The sequence below is a fragment of the Thamnophis elegans genome, chromosome 11 (assembly GCF_009769535.1).
Source record: "Thamnophis elegans isolate rThaEle1 chromosome 11, rThaEle1.pri, whole genome shotgun sequence".
Lineage (NCBI taxonomy): Eukaryota > Metazoa > Chordata > Lepidosauria > Squamata > Colubridae > Thamnophis > Thamnophis elegans.
Genome location: NC_045551.1, coordinates 5503027 through 5523474, shown reverse-complemented (window position 1 = coordinate 5523474; position 20448 = coordinate 5503027). Strand labels below are relative to the sequence as shown.

Sequence of the window (20448 nt, the reverse complement as noted above, 5' to 3'; positions counted from 1 at the left end):
CTCTCACTTTCGTGGTCTCAAGTCCTGCTCTTTCGTAAGTAGATTACAAACCACAATCTGCTGCAACAGTATGACCCTTTCATCAGGAGGAAAGCTCTTCCCCCCCTCCCCCCCGCCACTCCAAAAAAATATTTGGCCAGAGGTTCAGCTGGGAGATACTTCCCAGTACTTTCAGCAGCTGTTGTTTCTTCTGCCTCTGTAACAGAAGATTTGGCAAGTGCTTTCTTGCCTTAGAACCATTATGTTATGAGCAAGCAAAGACCTTCCTTCCTTCAGAAACTGCGCTCATAGAACTATGCTTACAGAAATTGTCTAGCACATATGTAAAATTGGCACAGAAGCTTTGCTGGAATCTTGAGTCTGCTGAATGAAAGATAGCTCCTTTACCCTTCCTCATAGAACTTGGTTTCCTCGCCATCTGGGTAGCTTTTCTCTAAACTAATTAGTATTAGAGTCTGATGTTCATGTAAAGGAGCAAATCTAATAGAATAGAGTACAATCCTCTTAACTTTTCTTTGGAAGAATCTTTCAATATTTGAAATAGGCCCCACACAAAAAATTGACCGCTGGTAAGATGTCTCAGTTACGTCCCTGAAAGTAGTCTAAAGTCCTCATCCGCCCATCGATCCATGGCTGCAGAAATTTGTGGAACCTGGGGAAGAGTGGAGGATTCAGTTGTTCCATCCAAATGAGGGATTATGTTTTCCAACTTGTGTATTTATGGATTGTTTGTTAAAGTAAGAATTTTTTTTTAGTTTAAGCCAAAAGAAAAAGTTAAGGTAGTAGAAAAAAAAAATAGAGGAAAAAAGATCAGTCCATAGACTTCAAGCGGGGAAACAGGAAAGGTTGCAATTACTTCAATCCACAAAACATCGTTACAAACAAGAGCAGAAAATTTTCTAAGGCAGTCCAATAAGGATTAAATTTGCCGCTTTATTCTTACTTTGAGGACGAATTATTATTTTTTTTTAAAAAAAAGTTTCTTAGAGCAATCTTCTGAAAGTAAAAAGAAAAACCTCACCAGATGGAACGCTTTCACTTCTTCTTTTCCTTTGGGAGCCGTCTCCGACTATGTCAGCCTGGGGGCTGCCTGTTTGCCTTCGGTTGGAAGCGCTACCCTTAGGTCAATCAATGACTTTGCGGCGTCCCTGTGACCAGCAAGGTTTTGTCTTCCCAGTCACCGTCTCTTCGGGATGGTTTAGGTCCTACCGGACCGTCCAAGGGCAAAAGTGTCATCGGCAGACTCAGACTATCGAGTCCGCGCGATGTACCATCGCGACATTGGCTCCCCCTTCCCCATTTATGGATTGTTTGTGATGTGGTCAGAAGAAGCGGTTACCCCACCCCATCCCTGGCGGAACACTTTGTTTATAAATTGCACCAAGTATTCTTTCTCACCTATCCCACTGAGATGCATTGCAATATGTAGGCACATATTTGATGAGCAAAGAGACTAAATACTAAACTGGAGCTTCTGCATTTCCTTTGCCCTAACGGCCCTCTTGTACTCAAAAGTACTCGAAGTATGAAAATGGGACTCACTGTGCCCCCCTAAGCTTCCTGCAACTGCCTTCTGAATTACGTCTGGTTGGAAAACCCCATCCTGATGCCTTTTTATGCTTTCATTCTTGTAGCTTGCAATTGTAATCCTTACGGCACAGCAAATTTGCAGAGAAGCTGCAATCAAGTAACAGGCCAGTGCGAATGCCTTCCGCACGTCACAGAGAGGGACTGCAGCTCCTGCGAACCGGGCTTCTACAACCTGCAAAGTGGGCGTGGCTGTGAAAGGTGAGCTCTTCTTCTTTCCTGATGCAGGAATTGAACATCGGTGGCCTGGATGGATGGGACATCATCTGAGAGGTTTCCCAAGCTTTTGTTAAAATCAGCTGTTAAAATTTACAAATTGACTTTGAAAGATTCGATTTTATTGTATTTCTATGCCGCCCTATTCTCAGAGGGATTCAGGGCGGCTCACAACCAAGTCGGGGGGGGGGGGTACAAACAGAAAGAAAAAGAAAAACAACGGACAACACAACACCACAATTTTAAAAGCAATCAACAGCCACACCTTTCGAGCGGGGACAGGAACTCATCAGCCCCAGGCCTGTCGGAACAGCCAGGTTTTTAAGGCTTTGCGGAAAGCCTGGAGGGTGGTGAGGGTCCGTATCTCCACGGGGAGCTCGTTCCAGAGGGCCGGAGCAGCCACAGAGAAGGCCCTCCTCCGGGTGGTAGCCAATCGGCATTGGCCAGTGGATGGAATTCGGAGGAGGCCTAATCTGTGGGATCTAATCGGTCTGTTGGAGGTAATTGGCAGCAGGCAGTCTCTCAAGTAAGAAAGAAAGCCATCTGCAGCAGGCTGTCTCTCGGTCTCCCCTGTGATCATTTATGCTTCCTAAAAAAAAACCTCATATTCCCCTCCCTTTCCTGAAATGAAGCCTCAATACATGAAATTACACATGGTCCAATCTTCTTCTTCCACGCTGGCATCTCCACCCAGCTGCTTCCGGTCAGGTGTGAAAGTGCAGAGGCAAAGGATGACCTTGGCTTCTAGTAAAGAATGAAAATAACACATTCCACAATCCTACTCCTGTCTATTCCCCCCTCCCATCAACTCTACCAATGAAACAGCATAATGAAATAAGAGAAAGTGTGGCAGGCCAAAATTCTAAAAGGAATATAATATAATCCCCTCCCTTCCCTGAAATGAAGCCTCAATACATGAAATTACACACGGTCCAATCTTCTTCTTCCACATGTACACTTCCTTGCTCAGTCACTTCTGCTTCTCCTGCCACTGGTGCGTTTTAACCTGCTAACACTAGAAAGCAGAGACCTCCTCATTGTTATTCTGTGTGGCACTTTCAACTCAACAGTATACAAACCAGTGGTGGGATTCAAATAATTTAACAATCGGTTCTCTGCCCTAATGACTATCTGGGTAGGTGGGGCTTGGTGGTCATGTGACTGGGTGGGCTTGGCCAACTCAACATCACTCACGTTGATGGGCGCTTCACCTTAGCTGTTAAAATGTAATAAGGGTTAACCGGAGAGGCAGTTTCTGTAAGCAGGGCAATAAAGATTAGGCTAGAAACAACACCAGAATGTTTCCTTCCTGCCTTCCTTACAGGATTAGCCCTGTAAAGTGGAAAAAAACAAAAGATTTCTTCCAACAACCGGTTCTCCGAACTGCTTAGAAAGTTACCAAACGGTTCTCCCGAATAGGTGCGAACTGGCTGAATCCCACCACTGATACAAACATACAAGATTGTTGCTGTGGTCGTTGACTATTGATTTATTTTTGTTGTTGGGTCTTCCCATTAGTCTGCAGCAGATGGCAGCACCTGGCCAACCTTGATGTTCTCCAAAAGCTGAGCAGGGTTCAGCGTGGTTAATACTTGAATGGGAAGCCAGAGAGAATAGCAAGAGGGTAGGATGGGCCAGGAGGTGAAAAAAACATCCCGGGTCACAGTAGGAAAACCCTTTCCCGAGAAAACTACACGGACATCATCTGGTATTCCCCAGAAGTTGGATTCTGCTTGAAGAGTCTTCACCTTTACCTAACTTTAAGACAATGCAAATCATTAGAAAGGAAAAGAATAGAAAGCAAACTCTAAAGACACAAAACAATAAAATGCGGGCAGAGGAACTGATTTGAGAATCTAGCTTCTTTGAAACTACTACTTTTCAATATTTATTTATTTTTATTGAAAGTTTTAAAAAAAGTTTTACAAATATATACCTTCCCTCCCCCCCCAAAAACCCAACTCTCCCCACCAACCCCCTCCCACCAACCTCCCAGAGCAAATACAGGGTATAAACATTAACATCCATATTTTAAAATAAGCTAACAGACTTTAGCATCATCCCTCACTTGTACTTTAACTCCCCTTTTTGTGAAGCTAACTTTAAGCAAGTTGTATCATTCCTTGCTCATTCACTCATAAGCTATCTGCAGTTTCTTAGTCCCATATTTATTCTGAATATAATCAATCCATCTTCTCCATTCCAGCTTGTATTTCTCATCTGAATGGTCCTTAAGATATGCTGATATTTTAGCCATCTCTGCTAAGTTTGTGACTTTTAACGTCCATTCTTGAATAGTAGGCAATTTTTCCTTCTTCCAGTATTGCGCCACCAACAATCCAGCTGCAGTTATTAAGTGCAAAATCAAATTAATCTCTAGAACTGTACAATCAGTAATTATACCTTACAAAAATAACTGAGGGGTAAACTTTATCCTTTTTTAAAGAACATTTTGCATAATCCACCATATTTTTTATCCAAAATGCTTTAACCTTTTTGCAAGTCCACCATACGTGAAAATATGTAGCGTCCACACAATCACATCTCCAACATTTAGGTTGTAAATTCGGATACATAGAAGCCATTTTTTTAGGATCTAAATGCCATCTATAAAACATCTTATAAAAGTTTTCTCTCAAGGCCTCACTTTTCTGAAGCCAGCATTTAAATATTGAAATGCTACGTATTACCATATATGGTGGACTTGTAAAAAGGTTAAAGCATTTTGCATAAAAATATGGTGGATTATGCAAAATATTCTTAAAAAGAGGATAAAGTTAAATTCCAGATAGCTTATGATTAGAGACCAGGAATTATAAATTGTCTAGAGCTAGTCCAGCAAGGAGGAGCTAAAGCTCAATTGAAAGATGTTCTTAACTATCTTTTTTTTTCTAAGTGTATTTTAGATTGTTTTTGTTAAAGATTTATACCCTATATTGGGAAGTCGGGGAGGGGTGGAGGTTGGGGGTGGGTGGGAGGGGAGGGGGAGGGGAGGGAAGTAAATATTTGTAAAGTTTGTTTTTCAAAATTCTCATTTAAAAAAAAAAAGTGAGTCCTTTGGGGATCTGGCAATCTGTCCTCACTCCCTGATGTCTTTCCCAACCGCCATCTAATCTAACCATCCCTGGAGCCCATGCATCTGGCTTTGTCCAAAAAGAGAGTGGAAATAGCAACAAACATCAGGCTCTCTCATTTATTCAGTGTGTGGTGTTGGTGGCGCAACTGCTTTAATTTCATTGCAGCTGCGGAGGTCAGGCTGTCCTCTTTGCAAAGGAACCAGAGCCAAAAAGGACTCTCCGATTTTATTATCTAGCTGGGAAAAGTTACATTATCTGTGTCAGTTTTCATGTTTAGAGGAAGATAATGTCTCCAAGGGGTTGTACACGGAGCAAAAAACCTTGGGCTAAAATGAAGGCTAGGAAAATCCATCAGGTTTCATTCCAAACAAGCTTTCAAATTTCCGTCAAGGCTGAGGAGATAACTAAGAGTTCAAATTCAGGTAATCTTCGATTTACAACCATAAATCATGACATCATAAATCAAGGAATTCACGCGGCTGGATCTGATTTTATGACTGATTTTTGCACTGGTTATATCATTGGACATAAGATGGTCACGTGACTGATGAATATTGCAACTGGCCAGAGGTGGGTTCCTACCAGTTTGCACCAGTTCGGTAGAACCGGTTGGTCAAATCTACCGAACCGGTTAGAAGAGGTTCCACCAGTGGACCCGGAAAGCAGGCCACACCTACAGAAGAGGTTCCAAACTTTTTTGAAACCCACCACTGACACACACACACACACACAGACTCACCCAGAGAGAAAGAGAAAGAAAGGAAGGAAGAAATAAAGAAAAAAATGAAAAAAAAGAAAGAAAAAGTGGGAGATGAAAGAAAAAAAGGAAAAAGGGACAGAGAGACAAAAGGAAGGAGAGAGAGAGAGAGAGAGAACACATGGCCAGCAAGCCACTCCCACCAGGTCACATGGCCGGCAAGCCACTCCCACAAAGGAGGCCACACCCACAGAATAGGTTCGAAATTTTTTTGAAACCCACCACTTCAACTGGCCATAAAGGTGAGGTTTTCCAATGAGGTAAAGATGCATTTAATAGTTGACCATTAGGGTGTATGCAACCAGGCCATAAGTAGCTGTTTTGAATTGGAGTGGGGGGATCCGTTGTGACTTCAAAAGGTCACTGAGCCTTTATATGGTGTATACATGTGAGTGTATGAAAATGAAAATAAAATATACTAAAAGTGGGGGAAAAAAAAGGTCACTGAGCGAGGATTACCTGTATATTGTTCTTATTTCATTTTGTAAATGGCCCTTTGTGTTAAAACCATTTGATTGAATATTAAATGTAAATGTAAACAGTCTTCATCGTTCCTCAAACACTGCATTATTGAACTGGTTTAATTTAGAGAAAGTCGATATATTCTCATTGGGGCTTTACGGTGAATGCCGCATTTCCTTTGACCAATTGTGTAGGCCAGGAGTAGTCAACCTTTTTATACCTACCACCCACTTTTGTATCTCTGTTAGTAGTAAAATTTTCTAACCGCCCACCGGTTCCACAGTGATGGTGATTTATAAAGTAGGGAAACAACTTTACTTTATAAAATTTATAAAGCAGAGTTACAGCAAACCCCCACCGCCCACCATGAAAGCTGGAACGCCCACTAGTGGGCGGTAGGGACCAGGTTGACTACCACAGGTGTAGGCAAATGACATCTGTCTTTCATCCCATATTTACAACATGGGGTTTTTTTTTTAATGACATGTTTAGTCAAATTCAGAAGATGGCAAGCATAATACGCACTCTTGCTTCCTTACCTAGAGCCGAGGTGGCGCAGTGGTTAGGGTGCAGTATTGCAGGCCACTTCAGCTGACTGTTATCTGCAGTTCAGCGGTTCTAATCTCACCGGCTCAAGGTTGACTCAGCCTTCCATCCTTCCGAGGTGGGTGAAATGAGGACCCAGACTGTGGGGGCGATATGCTGACTCTGTAAACCGCTTAGAGAGGGCTGAAAGCCCTATGAAGCGGTATATAAGTCTATCTGCTATTGCTATTGCTACCTGTGTTCATTGATGTTGAGATGTTCTTCCTCTCCTAGATGTAACTGCCATCCTCTGGGCTCCACTAATGGCCACTGTGACATTCAGACCGGGCAATGCGAATGCCAGCCAGGCGTTACCAGCCAGCGTTGTGAGAGGTGTGAAGCCAACCATTTTGGATTTGGTCCTGAAGGCTGCAAACGTAAGGGGAGTTGGGAAGACCGTATTTCCTGTCCCAACCCTTCCTCATCCAATTCATTTCCCATCTCTGTTGCTCTGTATGGAGAATTTGTTCGTTGCTACTAATGTGTCCTTAGACTTGGGACATCACAAGAGGTTTAATTCTCTCCCCCCCTCCTTTTGTCTGCCTCTTGCATGTTTTCTCGTTTCAAGTCCAGCAAGGATGTTTTTGCAATTATATATGAGTCTCGCGCTCTGTCTCTAGGGCATTCAGATTGCATATTCTGGTAGACCATCTGCTGCTCCTTGTGAATAAACACTTGCCCTGAATTTTGTCCCAGAACTGACCTGGTTTTTGGCTCTTACACTCCTACGCTGTTGCTGCGGAATGTGGCCTTTAAGCAGCTAACTCAGATTGAGGACATGGAAAGTGTAAAATCTAGGACATACATTCCTCTTTATTTAATCCTCCCGTTTCCTTACTTTTTTTTAACAAAAAATTAAATTAGTCTTGGATGAATAGATTTGGATATGGTGATCCACGGCGTTTATAACACTATATAAGCAAAGGAGGACTTGTAGAGCTGGCTTTGGGAATGCCAAGTGCATTCTCTTCTGTCGTCTTCAAGGTAAATTCCCTTCCTTCCTTCTTCTCCTTTTGAGGAATTGCCATTATCGTGTATCATAACCATATTGATGCCAGTTTGAAATGTTGTTGGGATACAGCTTTAATGCAAAATGGGAAGAGGAAAAGTAATTCTTGAAGCGTATTATTTTGAGTCTAGTTTCTAATTCATATACCCTGGTTTGTAAGTGGAGCTGGCATTTGGACCACTAATACAAATTACAGCAATAACAAATATAACTTTGCAACTTTAATAAGATTTGTATGCCGCCCACTCCCTAGGGACTCTGGGCGGCTCACAACAAAAGTAAAAACATAAAATATTAAAAATACAATTATTTAAAATAAGATGTCATCCATTCAATCAAGTGGGGCTGGATTTTAATCAACAGCCAGATCTTGGTTGCTTTACAGAAGGCCGGGGGAGTGGTGAGGGTCTGGATCTCTACGGGTAGATCGTTCCACAGGACCGGTGCAGCTACAGAGAAGGCTCTCCCCCGGGGAGCCGCCAGCCAGCATTGTCCAGTCGACGGCACCCGGAGGAGGCCCAACCTGTGCGATCTTATTGGTCGTTGGGAGGTGAATGGCAGGAGGCGGTCTCTCAGGTAGCCAGGTCCAATACCATGTAGGGCTTTAAAAGTCCCTACATGGTATTTAAAAGTTATATTCAATATAACTTTGAATGTGAACATATCTTATACAACAGAAATGTACAGCAAACATAGACTTTTGTCACATTATACAGGTAATCCTTGACTTACGACCATAATTGAGTCCAACATTTCCTTGGCTTAGCAAGGCAGTTGCTAAATGAGTTTTTGGGTTGGTTTGGTTTGGTTTGGTTTATTGGATTTATATGCCGCCCTTCTCCCAAGGACTCAGGGCGGCGTACAATATTAAAAAAAATACATATTACAAAAGTTAAAACAATTAGATAGAGTATCCAAAAAACAAACCCAATTAAGATTAATAATACCATTTTAAAAAATTCAATTAAAATTAACAGTAATCAATAATTTGATTTGTTTTGTTCAGGCCAGGCTGGCTTGCTGGAAAAGCCAACTTTTTAGGGCGCGTCGGAAGGACCGGAGGTCGGGGATTATGCGAAGCTCCGGGGGCAGCTCATTCCAGAGGGAAGGGGCTCCCACCGAGAAGGCTCTCCCCCTGGGGGTCGCTAGCTGACACTGTCTGGCTGACGGCACCCTGAGGAGGCTAATCTAGGATATACATTCCTCTTTATTTAAGCCTCCCGTTTCCCCTTTTGCCCTATTTTATGACCTTTTTGGCATAGTTGTTAAGCAGATCACTGCAGTTGTTAAATTAATCCTGCCAATGGCTTTGCTTGTCAGAATCCGGCTGGGAAGGTTTACAAAGAGTGGGTCACATGATCCCTTGGCACAGAGGTGGGTTCCTCCCAGTTCGCACCAGTTTGGTAGAACCGGTTCGTCAAATCTACCGAACCGGTTAGAAGAGGTTCCACCAGTGGACCCGGAAAGCAGGCCACACCTACAGAAGAGGTTCCAAAAATTTTTGAAACCCACCACTGCCACACATACACACACAGAGAGACAGACAGACAGACAGACTGACACACAGAGATAGAGAAAGAAAGGAAGAAATAAATAAAGAAAAAAAGAAAAAAGAAAGAAAAAGAGTGAGAGAGAGATGAAAGAAAAAAAGAAAAAAGGGACAGAGGGACAAAAGGAAGGAGAGAGAGAGAGAGAACACATGGCCGGCAAGCCACTCCCACCAGATCACATGGCCGGCAAGCCACTCCCACAAAGGAGGCCACACCCACAGAGTAGGTTCCAAATTTTTTTGAAACCCACCACTGCCTTGGCATTGCAACTCATAAATCATGCCGGGTGGCAAGTGTCCAAATTTTGGTCACGTGACCCCGGAATGCTACAATGGTTGCTAAGTGGGAAAACTTTGAACGGTAACTGTGTATATTTGGAAATCCCTGAGAGGCATGCCCTAACGGAGGCAAGGAGGGACAGGTATGACGCATCGAGTCAGACTATATACAGATACATTTGCTGCATCATTGTTTTTTTTTTTAATGGTAAAATAATACATGGTAAGTCTATATTCATGACAGCAGAGTGAATCAGAGAGGGTAAAAAAATGAGCCAGAAGAGCTAGACAGAATCCCTCACTGCTCTTATTTTCTTGGCATGTCAATAATCTTCAACTGTTCATCTGCCAGATGTTGTAGGACAGCAACCGCTAAAAAGTCCAAACTAGCAAACTAGTCTTGGGGAGTTCCAAAATTTGGCAACTGATCAGGGGTGGGTTTCACGCCCCGTTCCAACCGGTTCGGTTGGAACGGGGCCGGCGGCGTCTTCGTGCACGCGCGCGGTGCACGCATGCGTAGTAGCGTCTGTGCGATGCTCCAGCTGCTCCTGGAGGATCGCGCAGGCGCTGTATGCGTCCTGCGCATGCGTGGAAGCGCAGAACTCGTCAAAACCGGGTAAGGACCGCGGGCGGGCGGGTGGGCCCTTCGCCGTTCCAGGAAGTTACTTACTTCTGGGTTCGCCGACCAACCGGTTCGCAGGGACCGCCACAAACCGGTTGAAACCCACCCCTGCAACTGATTCATACTTACGACCGTTGCTGTGCCCCAAGGTCATGGGATTACTTTTTGCAACATTTTGACAAGCAAAATCAATGGGGAAGCCAGATTCACTTAACCAACTGCGTTACTAACTTATCAACTGCGGTGATTTATTTATTTATTTATTTATTTATTTATTTATTTATTTATTTATTTATTTGACTTATATGCCGCTTCATAGGGCTTTCAGCTCTCTCTAAGCGGTTTACAAATTTTTTAGCAAATTGAGTCAGCAACTTGCCCCCACAGTCCGGGTCCTCATTTCACCCACCTCGGAAGGATGGAAGGCTGAGTCGACCTTTTGGGTGCATGTTGTGTCTTTTTAAATTTGTGGTGTTTTATCTGTTTTTAATTTCTCTTAATTTCTGTTTCTGTAAGCCGCCCGGAGTCCTCCGGGATTGGGCGGCCTATAAATTTAATAAACAGTTAAACAGGTTGACTACCACTGACGTAAATTGAGTATTACCTGTATTGTATGTACAATTTCTTGCTTCATTTAACAGGTGAAAGTCAGAAATGCCTGGTTTTCTTAGTAGCTAAAGGCCACTTAGTCGCACCAATCAACTGACATTTGAAAAGGGTTTTAATTCATTGGTCTTCTAGATCAGTGTTTCTCAACCTTGGCAACTTGAAGTCCAGACATCTTCAAGTTGCCAAGGTTGAGAAACAATGTTCTAGATATCCCAAGATGAAAGATTTTTCAGATGGTTCTTTTTTCAGTGGCCACTTCCCCGTTCAATACTTAAATGCCTTGTGTTTCCTCAGCTTGTGACTGCAACTCTGAAGGTTCCCGCTCTCTTCAGTGCAGAGAAGACGGACGTTGTGAGTGCAAAGAAGGGTTTGTGGGAATCCGCTGTGACCAGTGTGAAGAAAACTACTTCTACAACCGTTCCTGGCCTGGTTGTCAAGAATGTCCTGCGTGTTACAGATTGGTGAAAGATAAGGTCATACCGACCACAATTTTTGTTGGTTTTAGTTAATTTAGAGCAGTGGTTAGAGTGCAGTACTGCAGGCTACTTCTGCTGACGGCTGATTGCCTGAAATTTGGCAGTTCAAATCTCACCAGGCTCAAGGTTGACTCAGCCTTCCATCCTTCTGGGGTGGGTAAAATGGGTTCCACCACAAAACCGCGCCCAACTAAACCGCGTCGCTGACGTCATCAACAGGACGACAACAGCGCGGAGACAGAAGGACGCTGTAAACCCTAAACCTAAAATTAACCCCTAAACCTAAACCTAACCCTCCTAAGCCTAACCCTTAAGCTAAACCTAAACCTAACCCTTAACCTAACCCTAAACCTAAACCTAACCCTTAACCTAACCCTAAACCTAAACCTAACCCTAAAGCTAACCCTTACCTTAAGTTGAATCGGCTTGCTTTCAAAGCGCTATTTAAAGCGCCCTTCTTTCTCCGCACTGGCTTTTGTCGCCCTGTTAATGACGTCAGCGACGCAGTTTAATCGGGCGCGGCTTAGTCAAGCACGGTTTTGACGGGTCACGGGTAAAATGAGGACCCAAATTGTTGGGGGCAATAGGCTGACTCTGTAAACCGCTTAGAGAGGGCTGTAAAAGCACGGTAAAGCACGATATAAATCTAAATGCTATTGCTAATTTTGCCAATTTAGAGCTTACGTATTTTTATAATGGGGAAAATTAATAGGATACACATTTGTGCTTGGTCCAAAAACGTTACACTGGGAAAAATATAATGTTACATACTTAAAAAGCAAAAGCAGCAACAGGAATAATACAAAAGCTACATCAGCCTTCATTGTAACGGTTCCAAGAATCTGCATTTTGCGTGGCCCGACAAATGCGCGCCCGACAAATGTGCGCCGAAAAAACCACGCCGCGACGGAAAAAAAGCAACATAGTGGGACGCAAAAACAACGTTAGGGGTTAGGGTTATGACGTTTTCGCGTCGCGGAATCTTGTTTGTTTCGTCACGGCGCGGTTCCATCGGCGCGGTTTCATCGGCGTGCATTGGTCAAGCGCGCATTTGTCGGCGAACTGCATTTTGCATATTTTCAGCATCTTTTTCTTTATCCTTTTTATCTGGAGCCTTCAAAACCTATGTGGTTGTCTTACTGATTTGTTGTTCTTTGGTGTCTCGATTGTTCAGGTTGAGGAGCAACGGGGGAGGCTGCGTGATCTGGAGAATCTTATAGCTAACATAGGAACAGGAGATGACGTCATCACTGACCAGGCTTTTGAAGATAGGCTGAAAGAAGCTGAACGAGAAGTCATGGACTTACTTCAAGATGCCCAAAGTATCAAAGGTAGCTGGCTATCATCAGTTAATTAAGAGCCAAGGTGGCGCAGTGGTTAAATGCAGCACTGCAGGCTGACTGCTAGATCAGCAGTTCAGCGGTTCAAATCTCACCGGCTCAGGGTTGACTCAGCCTTCCATCCTTCCGAGGTGGGTAAAATGAGGACCCGGATTGTTGTTGGGGGCAATATGCTGACTCTGTAAACCGCTTAGAGAGGCCTGAAAGGCATATGAAGCGGTATATAAGTCTACTGTTTTTGCTATAATTTGAGTTAGACCATTTGGCAGCCTATAATTTATTTCAGAATCAATCAGTTCATATATGTATATGTGTTCTGACCGCCCCCCCCCCCCTCATCCCACACCAATACACACTCCGAGCCAAAGATAAGTTACGGCATTTAATTAACAGACAGACAGGTCCTTGGCAGCAAACCGGCACAGATAAGCCCTGGCAGCAAACCAGCCTGCCAAGCTCACAATAATGTTCTCCGACATTAGTTCCTGCGTTGACTTCTGCAAAAGGGGCGTGTGCACAAGCAGTCCTTTTACAGTCTGGAGAGGAGCCTAATGACCGCCAGCTGAGTGCAATTACCTCCTGTAACTGCGTAATTGTTCCTTACGCCTATTAGCTCTCTGGTGCTGGGCATCTAGGAACAACTCCCTTGGCTCCTCCCCACTGCTGACACCCGGATCACTCTCCCTTGTCTCCTCCCCACTAGTCTAAGGCTTAGGTGCCTCCTGGTGGCCAACCAGCCTCTCTGCGCCCTGCTCGGAGTCGGAACCCTGTCCAGGGTCCTCCACATCCTCCAGAGCCAACTCATAGGGCCCCTCGCTATGAGGGGGGGGGATAGTGCGTGCATGCGTGGGGGATGGGGCAGGGGCAGCATGCACATATGCACAGAGGGGATTGAATTATGGGTGTGGGCACACGCGCTTTTGGCACCCAAGCCAAAAAGGTTTAGCCATCCTGGCATAGGTCATGTATGTTAGCAGATACATTTAACTCAATTTGTGTTAGAGATAAGTGAAAAACTTTACAGAAGAGATCATTTGGAGGGGAAAAAAAACAGTAGGCGATTCCTTACTGAATTATCTGGTCTACTGTGTTTGGTCCTAGTGGAGAATTCTCTTCTCTGAAGACATACAAAACTCCCACTGTTCTAGGGTGAAAGGTGATTTTGTGAATCCTATATAAAAATCTATGCTCAGTATTTCATCTTCTCTATTGTCGTGATTTTGGCAAATACCAACAAACCTTAAAAAGAAATTCATAATTTCCTTTCATTGTTGTATTTACTCATTGAATTTATTTTCTGTTCTCTCATTTCATAAAAACCAATTAGTGATAAAGAAACGTGATAATCAACTTCTAATTTGCCAGTTCTGTGACTCACTGCTACTTTGCTGATTCCAGATGTCGACCAGGGTTTGATGGATCGTCTGCAGGAAATTAACAGAACCCTTTCAAGTCAACTTGGTCGGTTGAGGAACATCCAGAATACAGTTAGTCAGACAGAAAACCTGGCTGAACAAGCCGAAGCTCAGGTGGAAAACACAGAATGGCTGATTGACAGAGCTTCAAATGTGCTCCATAAGGCCAGGATGGCTATTGCCAATGTGGTGAGTTCCATTTGCATTCTCTTTACATTTCACACCCCGCGATGGAATTAATCAGGGTTTTATGAGTGCGAGAATGATGCTTTTGAAAAACGAATATTGCTCAATCAAATCTTTATTACAGGCATTGTCTTGCACAATAAGTGTGCCTTGTTTTTTCCCCCAAATGTCTAACCCTTTTTTTTTTTTTTTGGTTATGGAATCATGCTGGGAAATGATGAATGCTGAGCAATACCTGGTAACATTGTAAGGTGGACTTAAAATGAGATTCTCAAATGAATTAAAGATGCAAAATAAATAGCAATAGCAGTTAGACTTATCTACCGCTTCAAAGGGCTTTCAGCCCTCTCTAAGTGGTTTACAGAGTCAGCATATTGCCCCCAACAACAATCTAGGTCCTCGTTTTACCCACCTCGGAAGGATGGAAGGCTGAGTCAACCTTGAGCCGGTGAGATTTGAACAGCCGAACTGCAGAACTGCAGTCAGCTGAAGTAGCCTGCAGTGCTGCATTTAACCACTGCGCCACCTCGGCTCTAAAGATGCAGTATATTTTTACTAAGTAAGAGACGTTACACAAGATTGTCCAATGTGTAGAATTTGATGGTTCCCAGTACAGATCAAAATATGGCCCTGCTGAAGAACATTTTCAAGCATTGTTGGGGTGGGCATGTGCAAAGTCTTGAACTCTTGGCCTTCATCAAGACTTTGACCAAATACTCCTTCAGTGTAGCTTGACAAAACATGGGCCCCCTCATTTGTGTATCAGAATGATTCTACCACATCATTTGGAACAGAGGTGGGGTCCTACCAGTTCGCATCTATTCAGTAGAACCGGTTCGTCAAATCTACCGAACCGGTTAGAAGATATTCCACCAGTGGACCCGGAAAGCAGGCCACACCTACAGAAGAGGTTCCAAAATTTTTTGAAACCCACCATTGGTCCTTGGATATGATTATTCTACACTATCATGCTCCTATTTATAAAACTCAGTGCCTCTGTGAAAGGTAAGGATGGCTACTGCGTTTGTGGTGCAATCAGAACATTGCGTGTGTTGAAGTTGTTTTAACGCAAACCAAAGATGCCTTGTAAAAAAACAAGTTTACATCCTATTCTTATGCATGCCAGTGCTGCATGTGAGGTAATTTAAGGTGGTTCTGACAAGTGTCGTCGGCATCTTCATATCCGGTCACATGGGCAGCAAGCCACTCCCATTCGGTCACATGGGTGGCAAGCCACTCCCACAAAGGAGGCCACACCCACAGAGTAGGTTCGAACAATTTTTGAAACCCACCACTGATTTGGAAGCACCTGCTGGACTGGCTTTAATAGTCTTCTGTGGAAGATGCTTTGAAATAATGCAGTTGAAGGAGATCATTTCAGTACTTCATGTAGAAGCCTTGAGAGGAAGACCCTAATTTCTCCTTTCTATATCCCCTCTTCAGAGATTGGGATGGAGTCATCTCCATCAGTGTCCCCGTCCCCGTCGCCCCCCTCCTCCACATTGCCCTTGGCTGAATATAAAGCATTCTCTTTGCAAAGACACCAAGATTGGCATTCATAAGGAAACCTTGAAATCATTTGTACTCTCATACAAATGAGCATGGCTGTACATCATGAAGATGTGCTTTTCTTCCCCTGCACATTTTTTTCTCTATCAATAAACTGTTTAAGAACAATCATGTTTTACTTTATTTTTAACAAGTACATTGAATCGCCAGAAAAACCATTGCCTTCTCCTTGCCTTTCCGAATGTTTTGTGTTTTTGAAACAGCTTCATGAATATCAAAGTGACCGATTCAATTTTTTTTCAATTTTGTGTTTTTGAAACAGCTTCATGGATATCAAAGTGACCGATTCAATTTTTTTTCAATTTTGTGTTTTTGAAACAGCTTCATGGATATCAAAGTGACCGATTCAATTTTTTTTCAATCGTTGCTTCGCGAATGGGGCTATGTAGAAAAATAATATGCAATCCCTATATTTCACCATTGATTTACAAACCGCTATCTAGTAGGGAAGGACGCAGAAAAAGCATAACTTGAGTTTCATCCGCTTTGTTGATTTTTTTTAATTTTTTTCCATTTTAAACTTGTGGTCATTAATCTAGGATTAATGTCCTGCATGTGGTGGAAGGTTGCAGGAAATGATATCTATGATTCAGTCTGGAGGGCCCAGAGATAATAGAGGAACAATACTAGATTGCCAGATTTAGCAACACCTCTGTTTCTCATCTCTAATACAAACGACTGTTATCTGCTTATAGTATTGTAAAATGCAAGAGATGGCTTTCGAAAGTATTGTGATTCCTCTTTCAGTCTATCACTCCGCCAGAATCAACCAGGGACCCCAATAACATGACTATCCTGGCAGAAGAAGCTCGGCAATTGGCTGCACGGTGAGAGATGCCCCCTTTATCTTTTTCCCCCTGGGTAATCTTAACCATGCCTCTACTTGGCAGATTGTTGAGGAACCCAAAGCTACCATCTCCCTTCTTTGTTTAATAGCAATAGCAATAGCAGTTAGACTTATATACCGCTTCATAGGGCTTTCAGCCCTCTCTAAGCGGTTTACAGAGTCAGCATATTGCCCCCAACAACAATCCGGGTCCTCATTTCACCCACCTCGGAAGGATGGAAGGCTGAGTCAACCTTGAGCCGGTGAGATTTGAACAGCCGAACTGCAGAACTGCAGTCAGCTGAAGTAGCCTGCAGTGCTGCATTTAACCACTGCGCCACCTCAGCTCCTTAATCTTTTCTCCAAGTCCATCATTGCATTAAATGGTAACTTGTCTACCTCACCTTCAGCTTAAGATCTCCTCCTCAACCCTGTGGAGGAAGTGTTCCCTGCTTCCATATTCTTTCTATCCCCAAATCTCATTCCTTAAAAAAAAACCAAAAAAACATTCCCTTCTCTTTTCTGCTCTGAAAAGAACAGATTGAAAGAAACCAGGGGTGAAATTCAGCAGGTTCTGACAGGTTCTGGAGAACCAGTAGCGGAAATTTTGAGTAGTTCGGAGAACTGGCAAATACCACTTCTGGCTGGCCCCAGAGTGGGGTGGGAATGGAGATTTTCCAGTATCCTTCCCCTGCCAAGCCCACAAAGCCACACCCGCAGGACTGGTAGTAAAAAAAAAAATTGAATTTCACCACTGAAAGAAACCCATAATAGCAGTAGCAATAGCAGTTAGACTTATATATCGCTTCACAGGGCTTTCAGCCCTCTCTAAGCGGTTTACAGAGTCAGCAAATCGCCCCCACAGTCTGGGTCCTCATTTCACCCACCTCGGAAGGATGGAAGGCTGAGTCAACCTTGAGCCGGTGAGATTAGAACCACTGAACTGCAGATAGCAGTCAGCTGAAGTGGCCTGCAGTACTGCACCCTAACCACTGCGCCACCTCGGCTCTTCTATGGGGCAGTTATACACTATTACTCTTTTATTGTATAAGTACGCATACATGCATACATACATATATACTGCATTACTTGTAAAAGGCATAAACTATATGCAACTTTTCTCTGCAAAGTTTATATGTGACAAGTATTAGCTTGGAAAGAATGGGTTGTCGACTTGTTTTTATTTAAAACGAAGCAATCCCATGATTCCCCCACTCATGGAGAACATGGGCCGCACTTGTATTTTTACATTTTAACATGATTCTAATTCTTAATAGATTCATTCTGATTTTAAATAGAAGGGATTTTTTAAGAAGGGAAGTCGGAGAGATTGAAAAATCCTACTTCTAGTTTACAGTGTATCTCTAGTGCAGTGTTTCTCAACCTTGGCAACTTGAAGATGTCTGGACTTCAACTCCCAGAATTCCCCAGCCAGCATTCGCATTCGCTGGCTGGGGAATTCTGGGAGTTGAAGTCCAGACATCTTCAAGTAGCCAAGGTTGAGAAACACTGCTCTAGTGTGATTATGGTATTCTGCGACTCAGTTGTTCAAACTGACTACAGCATCAGCCAGGCATTTTTCTCCATCTTCTTGGTTTGAGGACCCTGACATGTTCTAGCAAACTGAGTTCCAATCTATTGTCACGGCATGCCCCTCTTTCCCCCCCCCCTCCACCACTACGCATTACTCATTTCCTGTTTGAGCAATACTGTTGAACAATGGGGATGAGGTAATCTGCCACAAGATTTAGAACAGAATCTTTGTGGTAATCTTTTCCAGCAGATGGGAAGGCAGGCATTCGGTCAATGCAGAGTGAGGTCAAAGGTGGAAACCAGAGGAGATGGAAGCATGGACCTGGGATACTCTGGAATAAAGACTGCACCACTGCTTGATCTCCAGGAGACGATGCTAGGCCAGAAATCAGCCCACTCTCAAAATTTCCACGATGGTGCATTTGGATTGGATTTGGATTGGATTTAATGAATTTAAGGGCCGCCCAATCCTGAAGGACTCCGGGCGGCTTACAGAAATTTTAAAAAGTGAAGAATTAAAAATGGAGGAAGAACAAATTAAAAAAACCACATCTAATCGGGGCTGGACCTCAGCCATGAGGTCAACAGCCCCAGGCCTGCTGGAATAGCCAGGTTTTAATAGCCTTTCGGAAGGCCATGAGAGTGGGTTAGGGTCCGGATCTCTGGGGGTAGATCATTCCATAGGGTCGGAGCGGCTACAGAGAAGGCCCTCCCCCGGGGAGCCGCCAGCCGACATTGTCTGGTTGACAGCACCTGGAGAAGGCCCACCCTGTGCGATCTTATCGGTCGTTGGGAGGTATGTGGCAGAAGATGGTCTCGCAGATATCCGGGTCCTAGGCCATGTAGGGCTTTAAAGGTAATAACCAGCACCTTGAATCGCGCTCTGAGACCGATAGGGAGCCAGTGCAGCTCGCGGAGGATAGGTGTAATGTGGGTGTACCTTGGTACACCCAGTATCGCTCGCGCGGCTGCATTCTGGACTAATTGTAGTCTCGGAACACTTTTCAGGGGCAGCCCCATTTGCCACGCAAACGGGTTCTTGTTCAACTTGGATTGAGTTAGTTATCAACAGAATTCAATTCAATTCAATCATGCGTGATGATGATGATGCTTGGAGAGCAAAATACAAATAGTAGCATATTTCAAATCATGTTTTCCATTTTTTTTTTGTCCCAGACATAAAGCAGAAGCAGATAATATTGAGAAAATAGCTAAGGAAGCAAACGATACGTCATCACAAGCATATAAGTTACTCTTGGACACACTAGCAGGAGAGAATGAAACAACTAATGACATCGATGATCTAAATCGAAAGTAAGTCTAACAAGGAAATGCTTACGGTTGTTTTGTTTTAAATATATGAATTGCTTTTCAGAGTTAAACCTAATGGTTTAAAGAATTGTGAAGAGGAGCTGTTTCTCTTTTTATTTCTTAATCCCTGTCTCAGTCTGAAGAATTCAAAGAGGGATCTCTATGAACTACAGGAGTATTGAAGTGCACTTTAATAGTATTTTACAGGACAAGAACTTTATTTTGTCTCTCTATTATATGTTTGTTGTTGAGTTCTCTTATTGACATGAAACATAGCAAGAGTTTAATACAGAGATGTTATTAACTTCTTTTTTATTTCCTTTGTCTTAATATATTTTAGACTATATTTGTTAAAAACCTATACCGTGTACGGGCTCTGGGAAGTCGGGGGGGAAGGGAGGGGGGTGTTAGGGGGGAGGGGGGATATATAGTATGTGTTAGATTTTAAAGTAACGCGACTGCACTTGTATACTGTTGCTCTTTAATTTCACTGTAAAAATAGGACAAGCTGAATATATTAATAGATAGTAGAAATACACCGAAGGGAGGAGTAGAGGGATAGAAGAAAGAGGGGTAGAGAGGGTGGGAGAGAGGACGGGAGGGAGGGTGAGAAGGAAGGGAGGGAGTGTACCGGGAGAGAGGAGTGGTAGAGGGGGAGGGGAAGTAGGGTAGAGGGGAATGTTGGAGGGAAGATGGAAAGTTGGAGGGGGGCGAAAGAAAGGGTGTATGGAGGGTCGAAGAGGTACATTGGGTTTATATTTGGGGGGGTATTGTTGACAAGAGGAATGGCTGTGTTTATTGTTTAATGTTATATGGCCCCGGTTATGCACAGTATATATGTGACGGTACGAAATGAAAATGGAAAATAAAAACACATTTACAGCGAAATGAAACATAGCAAGCTAACTATTTCTTAACCAAACATATTAAATAGAAACAGGCAGACCCTTTTTATTCATCACTTAATTTTGAATTGTAATTGAAATACAGCAAAGGCATTTGTATGACAGAATATTTGGTCTGTAGGTTTCCCAAGCCAG

At 43.4% G+C, this 20448-nt stretch overlaps 1 protein-coding gene across 1 annotated transcript in view; it reads left to right on the top strand.

The window, feature by feature from the left end:
- Window positions 1-20448, top strand: part of LAMC1 (laminin subunit gamma 1) — a 179983-nt gene that overhangs the window by 138051 nt on the left and 21484 nt on the right. The window contains 7 exon segments of the mRNA XM_032226394.1: window positions 1635-1788; window positions 6919-7061; window positions 11047-11225; window positions 12403-12559; window positions 13967-14172; window positions 16486-16565; window positions 19274-19411. Coding sequence (XP_032082285.1) covers window positions 1635-1788; window positions 6919-7061; window positions 11047-11225; window positions 12403-12559; window positions 13967-14172; window positions 16486-16565; window positions 19274-19411 — 1057 coding nt within the window.